At 43.0% G+C, this 12,501-nt stretch overlaps 1 protein-coding gene across 2 annotated transcripts in view; it reads right to left on the bottom strand.

Moving 5' to 3' along the window:
• Nucleotides 1–12,501, bottom strand: part of OSMR (oncostatin M receptor) — a 73,267-nt gene that overhangs the window by 27,867 nt on the left and 32,899 nt on the right. For both annotated transcript variants that reach the window (XM_034774309.1, XM_034774308.1), the window contains exon 3: nt 5,255–5,418. In XM_034774309.1, coding sequence (XP_034630200.1) covers nt 5,255–5,418 — 164 coding nt within the window. The remainder of the gene's footprint in view (nt 1–5,254; nt 5,419–12,501) is intronic.

Below are 12,501 nucleotides of genomic sequence, written 5' to 3'. Positions count from 1 at the left end.
TAAAAAATTAGGCAAAAGTAAATACCTCAGAGCAGTCTGAGGGAGCTTTTCTTCGGGCAAGGAGCTGACAGCTAAACTCCCCATCAGCTGTATGGAAAAAGAGTCCCTGGAAGCCCGGCTGTTAATCACTCAAAACCATCTCAGATTGTGGGTAACTATGTCTGGAATGTCCTAAACCAGTTGTGTGTGTGTGCTTAATATCTAATAAATAGTAGTTTTAAATAAGAGCATGCTTGCTTATATCAGTCATTAAATGGACGACAGCACTGTGTTCCCATTAATTTATTTCTGACACCACCTAAAATAAAAGGTAAGTTACCACTGTTTTGGGTTCTGAAAACCCCAGGTAACATTGGGTGTGTAACTCCCTAAGGCTCCTTGAAAATCCCAGTTGTAATCCTGCATCTCAAATTTTCAAAAAAGTTTGTGTGTAACTATAGACCTCCTTTACACGTGTAGTTAGCGAGACTGCAGGCTTGATTCACAATTGTATTGTTTCCACCCTATGCTGGTGCAATTTTACTGAAATCAGTGAAGCTATGTCCACATAAAATCAGAATCATGCAGTGGTGGATCAGGCCCTGTACGTTCGAAAGTAGTAATTTCACTTTCAGGTGACCAGTAGGTTGATTGTGCTTGCAGTTATGCTAATTTGAACATACACCATTCAATGCATAGCTGCACACTTGATAGTTTTCCGATCATCTGGAGGCTTATGTACATCCTCACTCTACACTGCTACTATATATATATCTGTATTGGTGGAGAATTAATTTTATATTTGACTGTAGTCCTCAGGCTGAAAAAGAGCTGAAAATTCCACAATGGGATGGGGAACAAAAGGCATGGTAGGAAATGGTTTAAAAGATATGGTGGGGCTTTGTAATTTGCAAAATAAATTTTAAAATATACTACTGTTGCAAGTATCAGGGGGTAGCCGTGTTAGTCTGTGTCTACAAAAACAACAAAGAGTCTGGTGGCACCTTAAAGACTAACAGATTTATTTGGGCATAAGCTTTCGTGAGTAAAAACCTCACTTCCGAAGAAGTGAGGTTTTTACTCACGAAAGCTTATGCCCAAATAAATCTGTTAGTCTTTAAGGTGCCACCAGACTCTTTGTTGTTACTGTTGCAAGGATACTTATCTGTCTATGGAAGCCAAGAAGAAGAAAGTTGCAATGGGGGAGGTGTAGGTTGGATATTAGGAAAAACTTTTTCACTAGGAGGGTGGTGAAGCACTGAAATGGATTACCTAGGGAGATGGTGGAATCTCCTTCCTTAGAGGTTTTTAACGTCCGGCTTGACAAAGCCCTGGCTGGGATGATTTAGTTGGGGATTGATCCTGCTTTGAGCAGGGGGTTGGACTAGATAACCTCCTGAGGTCCCTTCCAACCGTAATATTCTATGGGGATAGTGACTGTCTAAAATATACAATGGAAAAGATGTTGATGACAGCGAAGAGGTCTTAGGGAATCATTTATACAGCAAGTTGGTAGTTTTAATCCTGTAAAAAAGTGAACGATAACATACTAGCAAAATTAATGAAGGGCTGGACAGAGGCTGGTTCCTGCCTGGTGGAAGATCCCTTGCAATCTCATTCCCGACACCCTCCTGAGCACAGAGACCATGCATGGGGCTATCCCTGCTAGTGCACATAGTGCACGGGGAAACCCTGTAGTCACTACGACTCAAACTGATTCAAGGACCAGACTAGCCATGCAGGCAAATGTTGCTCTGTTTACTGAAGGGGGGGTGCATTTTTCCCAGCATGCTGCAGTTCTGCACAGCCCCAGTGCAGGAGCATGGCTCAAGGCCACTACAAAAAAACACACACACACTCTCTCTCTCTCTCTCACACTATTCTAATTGAATTGCTTGCTGCAAGTGTACAGCTCAGAATGCTTCTCATTTTTAAAAAACAAGAAACTGGGTCCTATTCTCAGCTGGTATAAATCAGCATAGCTCCACTGACAGCTCTGACTAGGACTAGAATTCAGCATCACTATCTCTGTTCATAAGAACACTTTCTTCAATGGCTTTTCTCCCCAGACTTTTACAATTGATTTCAGTGGCATTTTATGATTTAATGGTTATTTTTAATTTCAGGGGAACTCTTTAGCTTCTGTTCTGAATAGTATGCAAACTATACTTGCTTCAGCATGAACGATATCACTCATCCATTGTATTATTATGGTACTTTCTTCTTTACAATAAAATAGTAGTAAGTACATAAGCTGCTAGTAGTGACACACAACAACTGACCAAATGGACTTTGTATGTTAAGCTTTCACCCTATCCATTGGATATTAGTCATATAAGTTCAGCGTACTGACCTGGGATTTACAAGCCTCTCTGTCTTTCAGTGGAAGGCAAATCAAACATGCACCATGTTGATTTTGAATCCATCACTTCAATTTCTATGGGAAGTGATAATGCATAATGTGCTCTCATATTCTTCCCTATTAAATTGTGTCAATTTGAATTGGGCCCTAAATGGTAAATAAATCTAAATAACTATAATGAGTCTATTACTCTTTAAGTAAGGATGCCACAAATGACCATTTATTTTATACTGAAGCATTAGCTTTATTGCTAGACTAATGGGATGCCATGTCTGTTTCCAAGCACTAGCTATTATCTTAATCAAGACTATTTGTCCTCTTGGCATTAATCACTCTTTTCCCCCTAAAATGGATCTAAAGCCAAACTCTTTCTTCCAAAGATGCAAAAGCCCCAAAAGTCAGTTTAGTTTGCATGAGGTATGAGAATGATAGCATTCCATTGGGAAGGGGCATTCTCTGTGCTGCATACACAAATTAGAGAGGTATAAATGGCAATTTACTGTGAACCATACTCAGCCTGGGAGGCATTTTGCTTCCTTAAAACACAACGGGCAAAATCCTGGCCCTATTGAAGTCCATGGGAGTTTTGCAATTCTGGCTTTCAGCTGTGTGGACCCTCCCTGCCTCTAGTGTAGTCTAGTTTTTAACAGGCATGATTCTGTACGTTGCATTCTTGATGTCCTAGCAGATGGGATTTTCAAAAGTGGTCAGCATAGTTCTAATTCTACTCCCATTGACTTCAACAGAAGCGGAGTTCAATCAACACTGAATGCATCTAAAAATCCCACCCTCTCGGTCTATTCTCCTGGGTAGTAGCTTTCTTGTATAAGAAACTGGCCTTGAGAATTAGGACATTCCTCAGATTTTTCTAGGTTTTAACATCTGTGGTTAATATTCTCCCACATTTCAATCAACAGATGGTTAAAAAAAATTAAAAAAGCCCTACAAATATAGATTTCAAAAATATCACTTTTGTTAAAGCACTTCTGGAGCACACTTCTTTCACACCAGTTTACTAGGTGATTTAACTTGGTGACTTGGAGCATAAGCTTAGCAGCAATTTTAGGCTATTCCCTCTTGATTATGTTGTGACATTCTATACCTTGGGGGAGAGTCCTGTAACCCGCATATTCCTCATCTGTATAGAATTGTGATTTTGCATATAAAGCAGGCCATATGAGGTATCCGAGAAAGGTTATGATGTGCTGAAAGTCCTTTTCTATCTAAATGTGTATATCATTAATGCATATGAAATAATGAGAATGTGTTGTATGGTTGTCACTAAAATATGCTGTAGATTTGGGAAGTGCCCAGATATTAGCTCTCCAGAGACAATGAAAAGGGAAGAGGTAACCAATGCCCGGGTGGGTGATGAACAGACATCACCAGCCATTGCCCAGCAGAGGAGTTACAATTCAGTGACTCACTCACAGGAGATGCACCCGGGGATTGCTTCACCTTGTGACTCAGCAATGCCCACCAGACGTGCCTGGACGTGTGTTCTCCAAGCACATGGACTCAGGGTATAACACAGAACACAGGGGGCCCATGCTTCACCTTTCTCCTTCCCCCACCTACGCTTCAAGCAACAAGGGCACTCAGAAGACTGAAGACTCCAACAAAGGAGACTGGCCCAGGTTTAAGGGACAAACCTGTATACTGAGGACTGCAATATCCAGTGGGGTGAGAAAAACTGCTTAATCTAGATGTTGCCCACTCTAATAGGGTTGACAGTTTAGACTGTGTGCTTATATTTTATTTTATTTTGGTAACTAACTCTTTTTGCTTATCACTTTTATAATCACTTAAAATCTATCTTTTGTAGTTAAACAGTTAAATAAATGTATTATCTTTACCGGTGATTTTGCCTGAAGTGTTTGGTAAGGGTGTTTGCTCAGGCTTACAAAGGCCGATGTATATCCACTTTCCATTGATGAAGTGGTGAACCAATTAAAAAATTTGCACAACTCGTCTTAAGCAATGCAAGACTGTATATTCCTGAGGTACAAGGTTGGGAGCTGGGGGGATTTGGCTGGTGCCTTTCTTTGTGTGATTCATGAGTGGCTCTGGGAGCATTCATGCAACCTAGCTGGGTGTGGGGCTTCACATGTGATTGTGCTGAGTGACCACAGCGCCTGGAGGGGTTTGCTGCTTGTCATTAGCAAAGCATTGTGAGAGACTGCCCAGGCTGGAGAGTTAAGGAAGCACAGCAGTCCCACAGTGCCAGGCTGCATCCCGGGAATCCTGTCACACATATATTCCCAGTGTGTGTTGATTCTCAGGAAGGCACAGAAAAATACACAAACAGTGCAAGGCATTGTATTTTTGTAGGTAATGTCTCGGAGGCAGCAGTAGCATCAACTGCTAAGGCCTATGCTTGCTGTTTCCTCAGCATAGAAAATAAGAAGGGCAATAGCCATCTAAAGTAGGTGAGTAGAAGAAAACAGGAATAAAATTCACAAATCAATAGTCAGGCTTGATGGCTCACACAAAGGAGACCAAAGCTTGTTTCCCCATTCTAGACTCATGTTTCTTGAGGGAAGCTACAAGAAACACTAACGGAAATTATGTCTGTCTTCTCTTCCTCAGCCAGGAGGATAGAAGTTCTAATAAGCGACCCTTAGTATGGAGTTTAAAGAAGTGTGGAGGAGTCCTCAAGGCACCCTCATGCACTTGGGGGAAACCTTACTAATGGACTTAGAACTCAATGATCCATCTTAACATACTCTGTTTCCATGATCAGACAGCTTTTCTATGTTAAATTGAGTGTGGTCCTAGTAAAATATGTAGACCCTTCTTATGAAGCCTTGGACATGTCCATGTGACAAAGCTACTTCTACACACCAGAATGTTTGATTTTGTTCATATTGATACATGAAGACATTTGAAATATGTTTTTTAAAAGATACTTACAGTCCAGACAACATTCATTTCTTCAGTTCGACTAACTTGAATGTCAAAAACCATTTCTAGTTCAAACTTGTGGGCTAAGTCACTAACATCCCATTCCACCAACAAACGCTGCAGAGGCAAATTCTTGGAAACTTTGAGGAATGTAGGTAGAAATTCCTGGGTTTCTGGAAGAATAAATATGGTTTAAAAATATTAACACTCATGCCTGCTTAACATCATCAAATTGTTTGTGCCAAGACAGGCTATAATACTGGGGCCACTAGAGAAATGGCCCATCAATATTTTCATCACAAACCTGAGAGTGGGTAGCTGGCTCCCAGGACCTACTGAATTCTGCTGCCAGCTCTGACACTGACTCGCTGTGTCCACGCAGTCACGTAACCTTTGCTTCCCTTAAGAAAGGCGATAATATGGCCTGCTAAGGCTGGGATTTTCAAAAGCACTTAATGACGGCTTAACTCTGTCCTCGTTATCATAAATGGCAGAAAAGTTGGGCACAGCCTAAGCGCTATTGAAAATCCCACTTGTACTGTTTGCCTATCACAGAGGGGTGTTGTAAAAATTAATGTTTGTATAGGGTTTAGATTCTTTAATGTGCAAAATACATGAATATTTAAAAAAAAAACATGTTTTTTTAAAAGAAATTAAATTCTTCAGGCAATCCATAATGCAGATTTATCACTTTTGGTGTTTAGCAAAGGACAGGTTCATGGGCAGTCTGGCACCAAGCTTGCTGGAAACTACAGACCATTATGGCAGAATGTTTTCCCACAACTGCTTATCTTAGGAAGACCCAAGTCTCTGGTCAAGCAGGGCACTGTCTGACCAACAACCAGCCCCAGGTTTTTGTTTTATGTTGGTTGTTTATTTTTGGGGGTGGATCAAAAAAGCTCAAATACTGAAATTTCAAAACTGTCAGTTTTTGTCGTCATTCTGGCATGGGATGCCAACAGTGTTTATTTTAAATTAAGGGTCATACATGTTGATACCGACTAGACTCTGATAAAAAAGGTGGCCCGTTTGCACCCCAGCACTGTAAGGGGTAGAGAGAAAGAGCGATTCATTGCTAGAATTCAGTATGATTCACCTCACTCAGCTCAAGGAGGCACTGCAGAGGAACAAAGTTGCACTCTGACAGATAAAGCATTTTTAGGTCACTTCAGTTTTATAGGGCCAGGCCAAGCACTCTACACTAAGTGAAGGAGCACTCAGCACCTGTATGATGAGAAAAACCCAGCATCATTACACTAGGGAAACCAGAGTTAAAAGGACACTTAAAGGTCTGGAAGGACTTTGTAGATATTTTGATGGAATTTTAATGCTCTGTTACCACAGGGACATTAGTATTTGGTGGATATTTACAGAAGCACCTGAAAATTTTCAGGCCTGGCCTATGGCCAGATTTGGTTTTGGCTTGGAAGGGTTGAAGACCATTTTCTCAGCAGTCTACCCTCTCCTTGTGGCAGTAGATGCTTAGGGTAGCACAGTAAATAAAATGGTGCTCTCAAGCCATTTCATTCCAGCTGCAGAACAGGACAGGTTAAGCAAGCTGCTGAATATAAAGCTGTTTCAGGCATAGTCTATCTAGCTTCACTGATAGGTTTGAAACATGGTATCTATTTTAGTGTAAGAAACCCCCTCAGGTAATAGCCTTAGTCCCTAGTTTTGCAATAACTTCTATGCAGGGCTGCATTGAGACCATTACCTTAGCTGTGAGAAATTAAAGGCTAAAGGCAAGAACCACTTATGACGGGGTGGGCAAACTACACCCTAGGGGCCACATCCGGCCCTCCAGATGTTTTAATCCAGCCCTCAAGCTCTCGCTGGGGAGTGGGGTCCAGGGCTTGCCCTGCTTCATGCGGCTCCCAGAAGCAGCAGCATGTCCCCCCTCCGGCTTCTATGCATAGAGGCAGCCAGGGACTTCCACACGCTGCCCCCGACCCAAGTGCCGCCCCCGCAGCTCCCATTGGCTGGGAACCACGGCCAATGGGAGCTGCAGGGGTGGCACCTGCAGATGGGGCAGCGCTCAGAGCCGCCAGGCTGCGCCTTCGTGTAGGAGCCGGAGGGGGGACATACCACTGCTTCTGGGAGCTGCTTGAAGTAAGCGCCCCCCAGAGCCTGCACCCCGACCCCCTCCCATGGCCTAACCCCTTGCCCCAGCCCTGATCCCCCTCCTGCCCTCTGAACCCCTTGGTCCCAGCCCTGAGCACCCTCCTGCACCCCCGACCCTTCATCCCGAGCCCGCACCCCCAGCCGGAGCCCACACACACACACACACACCCCCTTCAATTTCGTGAGCATTCATGGCCCGCCACACAATTTCCATACCCAGATGTGGCCTTTGGGCCAAAAAGTCCCCTCCCCCCCACACCTCCCCGACTTATGATGATTCCTGGCAAAGAATACTTTATGATGAAGATATCAATGATGAGGATTTAGGTATTCGATTCATCTGGGATTTTTATTAATAATTCTGTTGAGGCATAGGATCCAACCTGTAGGGAAGTAAATACATAGAAAGAGGATTTCCATACTGCACCAATCATTTAGAACCAATCACATCTTCTAGCAAATGTATGTCTTTTAGTGACTCTGGTAGAAACTATTTGGGGTTTTTTGTTGCTTTTTTTTTTTTTTTTTTTTAAAGAGTTCTGTAAGGGTGATTAACATGAAAACTGCTGCAAAAGGATTTGCTGAAGCCAGGGACTATTAAGAGACAGCTTGGTGCTACTTTATGAAGGGCTTTTGCAGGCCTGCTTTCAAGATGCAAGTATTTCAGGGAGCATTCAGGCTGACTTTCTCTGGACAGTCAGTATCAGATACCTAGAAGGTTTGGAGGGAAATATTTACATGCACCCACAATCTCTCTCGGGGAAAGACAAGCAAGATGTTGAAATTCAAGACTTACGTGTGAGAAGAAAACTGGGATTATGGAACACAAGAGTATGCAATGTCCCCTATAGTGAAAGTGGTGAATATGATTGATTTGTAGAAGAAAAAAACTCTGCGCTAGCCATGGCCACAACATACCCTTTACAATGGAGCAGCCTGGACTCTGTCAGTGATTTTGGAACTACGCTGACCATCAATTTTATGCAGCTGTGAAGAAACCCAGAACATGTTATAAATGTTTCATGTTTACAAGAGAATTTTACTGTCCAAACGGACAGAGGGAGCAACAATCTTTAGGTCTTACTGGAAGTGAAACTAGCATGATTGTTAGCTTCATTGCCAAGGATGATATGGCAGGGAACCAAATGTTTGAGACAGTGAAATGAGCCATAAAATTAACTATAGGATCTTGAGATTTTAGAGACTGATGAAGACATGATAAGCCAGCACCTCATCTCCCTGCTTTTTCAGCACAGTCAAGGATTACATTTTATTGACACTGAATATCAAAACAACAAAAGCAGGATCTGATAATCAATGACTATTGCTGGAGAGATCACAGGCATGTGAATGGTGCCATGTGGGTGTATTTCACTGGCACAGCTGGGAACACAGGGTTGGGTACAGCCATGCTGGCAGTGCAAAGATGATAGTTTGTTAAAAGATCCATACTTATGCTGAAATTGATTGGAAATCACCATAAATGAAAAGATCTACATATGCTTCATTACCCCACTGCCTAACCTTGGCTGCTCATTATCTAGTCAGCATAATCTTCTATCTTAACCACTCCTTTCTATGGAGTACTGTCCACTGTGCCTGGGCACAGATTCCTGTACGTGTACAGAAAGGAGGTTGGTTTCTGTTTTCTTTCCACTGGGAACTGGCCATCCCAGTCTCTTCCTTTTAAGAATCACAAGAAGTTGGGGAACCATCCAGGAAAGGAGGCAGATGTACCTGCAAGGCAAAGTCAACAGGTCTGTGAAAATGTTTACTATGGGTTCCATTAAGGGGGAGCAAATTGTTTGCCCTTATGGAATGAGCCCAATCCCTGTAGATCCACAGGATACCAGGACCATCTATGTGGAGGCCTCCTGCATCCCGCAATGGCAAGCATAGGAAAGATAAGAGTGAGGTCCCCAGTAGGAAAGCAAGTGTTTGCAAGATCAGGATCATGCTAAATCTCCACACAGTTTTGTGAGATTAACCAGAGGTGACGTACAACAAAGATGAAAGGCTCGAACTCCATTATTTTAAAAGCCGCACTGCACAGGTTAAAAACCCTGGACTCTGACAGTCAATGAAACAGAAACTGAACAGTGTTGATGGAAAGTGCCCGAGAGATAACTAAACATAAGACATGCCTGGATGCATGTAGAGGTTGAGAGCCAAAATCTATTCTGCAGTAAGCCATGTCATTAGATAACAACGCAGTGCGGGAACTGGTGGGTGTCCCATTACACATGTTTATTGTTTAACATATAAGCAAATAAAATACCAATAAAACAGTAATTTTCTTATAACCGAGGTCCTGGCATTGTGCCTTCAGATGGCTCCACGATATGTAGATTTTGGCTGATTGATATTAGGGATATCACTAGATCAGTACTTCCCAACTAGGACATTTTACATCATGTACTGTCTGATGTTTTTAAGGTATTAAACACTTGCTTATGCCAGATATTTAGCTAGTTATGAGTAAAAACTATGGTCAAAATGTTGAGACTTGGGAGCCTTATGTTGGGCACCTAATTTATATTTAGGCATCTAAATAAGCAGTCAGATTTTTCAGCGCATCTGCGGAGACTCAGCAACTCTGAAAACCATCCCACTTACTCAGGTGCCTAAATATGTTTTTTGGTCCCAGACTTGAGGTACCAAATTTGAAATGCTGATCTTTATAGCTCATGCAACTGATGGAAGTATTTTCAAGGCTTTACCCTTAAGTAAAGCATGCTGTTGATATTATCGATCTGTCAAAAAGAAAAATACACTGGACTGCTGTTCCTTAAAATGGCATCTATAAATCTTGACCCAGTGCAAGTTTCATTAAAATGGATATGGTTGACTTAACTTGCACCATTTACAGGAAAAGCACAACTTCTGCATGAAACTTTCTACTTGTTCCTACCAGGGCATCCAAAATGGCAAATCTGTTTATTGTGACAAGTCAGGCAAGACCAACAGGCTTGGGTAACTGAGCAATAGTCACAACAAGTGAAAACACTTCCCACAGCTGGAGTTCAAAAAGCTTCCTTTAGCCTGATTTCAAAATGAGCTTAAAAGGACAGCTTCATGAAGACAAAACTGAGCCAAGATTTCCTCTTCATATGGAAAGTCTGACTCCTCCTGGCAGCTAGACCAAACTCCTCAGAGCCTACCCCTCTTTTAATCTAATTGACCATATCTGGGCCCAGCCACATTTCCCTCTCACAGTCCCTGAACTTGGGGCATGCAGATGTTGGCATTCTCCTTTCAGGGTAAGAGCAAATGATAAATTTAAAAACTACAAACAAATGTGAAACTAGAATGCTGTTGGATACCATCGTGTTTGTTCATGCTGATGTTCTATCCCTTTCCTCCACCCTGTATCTGCCTGGTCCATTTAAATTGTTCTATGTTCTACACTAATACAAACAACAATAAAAGCCCCATGCTGCTACGTTCTGTACAAACACAGAACAAATAGACAGTCTCTCTCCCAAAGAGCTTCTGTTCGAAGTATAAGATGAGAGACAACAGATGAATATGGAAGACATTGATGGGGGAGTACAAGAAAACAATGTGACAATATTGCTCAGCATGGCAGACAATGGTTTTAGCACACCAGAAACTTAATTGTTAAGGTTTTTTTATAGGCTTCATGGCAAAAGAGTTTTAAGGAGAGATTTGAAGATGGATAATGAATAAGTTTAAGATTTTGTCATGGTTATTTTTAGTAAAAGTCATGGATAGATCAAGAATAAATAAGAATTCATGGAAGCCCGATCCCCGTCTGAGAGGGGGGCACTGACAGCCCGAGTCCCAGCACCTGCCTAGGATGGGAGGGCTGACAGCCCGAGCCCTGCCACCCACCTGCGGGGGGGAGGGGTACACTGGATAGCTCAAGCCCTGAAGTCACAGAGGTGCCCTCTTCTAAGCCTAATTAGGAGTCAGTGGGCCCCACAGAGGTGCACTGGCCTCTTCCCTCAAAGGGCCAATGAGACCCTGTGACATTTAGGCACTTGTCATAATAAAAACAATAATAACTCCACTGACGGGGATGATCTATGAGCATCATTGCATCTATCTAAAATTTATTCTCTGTGAAACCTGAGAGGGAATTGCCCCCGTATTTCAGCCCAGCAATTAGTATATTAGTACTGACTGATTGTAAAGAGTTCTAAATGACTAGAAAGTGCTGAGTTTTATGTAGGTCTCCTACCTCACTAATTTCTCCTTCAGGTTTTTTCATTTAAAGAATCATCCAATCTCCCAACCCACCCCCACCCCAATCTCTTCTCCCTCTGCATCTTGTCTCTGGGCAGTATTATTTGCAAATATAAATTCAACCAATGACTCACAGGGTCGGAGCAGAGAGGTAGATCTATCTCTTTCTGTCCCACCTAAAAATCTCCGCTTGTCTATCTTATGGATGTCTAAGCCCACCATGACCAAAGCAAAGCTTTTAATCTTTCCCCTTCCATACTTTCTCCTCTCCCCCATTTCTCAGTCACTGTGGTCAGTGCCACCATCCTCTCTGTCACTCAGCCTGTGTTCCCTGTAAGCTGCGTACTTGAGCAGCTTCCCAGGAGAGATTTAAGTGACACCCAGCTGATTAGGAGAGCCCGCACAGCTGGCAGCATGGGTCCGTCCTGCAGCTGCTTCCCTGGGGGAGGGTGCTGATGTCAGGTTGTCCTCCTCTCTCCCACCCCATCTCCACAGAGCAGGAGAGAGGCAGGGGACACAGCCTGACTCAGGACTCAGAGCTGTTGCGCGGAAGGGTGAGTGGCTGAGTGTCTTTCTTAAAGATACAGTGCACTGTTTCTGAGATTTCTCCAGCAGCCACTCACACAGTCTCTCTTCCTCCCCCTGCCCATGTACCCCATCTCTGCAGAGCAGGGGAGGGGAGACAACAGAGCTCAGGACAGAGCAGGAGAGCTTTCAGTGAGTGTCTTAAAGAAACAGCACAGTATGTCTCTCAGAAACTTTCCCAGCAGCCAGCACACACGCTGTCCCTGTGTCTCACACACATTGTCTGTCTCTCTCACACACACACACACACACACACAGAGTCTCTGTGTTTCACTGTCACACACCGTCTCTGTCTTGGTCACGCACACACACACTGTCTCTGTCAGTCTGTCACATACATA

This window comes from Trachemys scripta, chromosome 6 (assembly GCF_013100865.1).
Source record: "Trachemys scripta elegans isolate TJP31775 chromosome 6, CAS_Tse_1.0, whole genome shotgun sequence".
Classification (NCBI taxonomy): Eukaryota; Metazoa; Chordata; order Testudines; family Emydidae; genus Trachemys; species Trachemys scripta.
The sequence above is the reverse complement of the archived record's forward strand: the minus strand, read 5'-3'. Positions and strand labels throughout refer to the sequence as shown.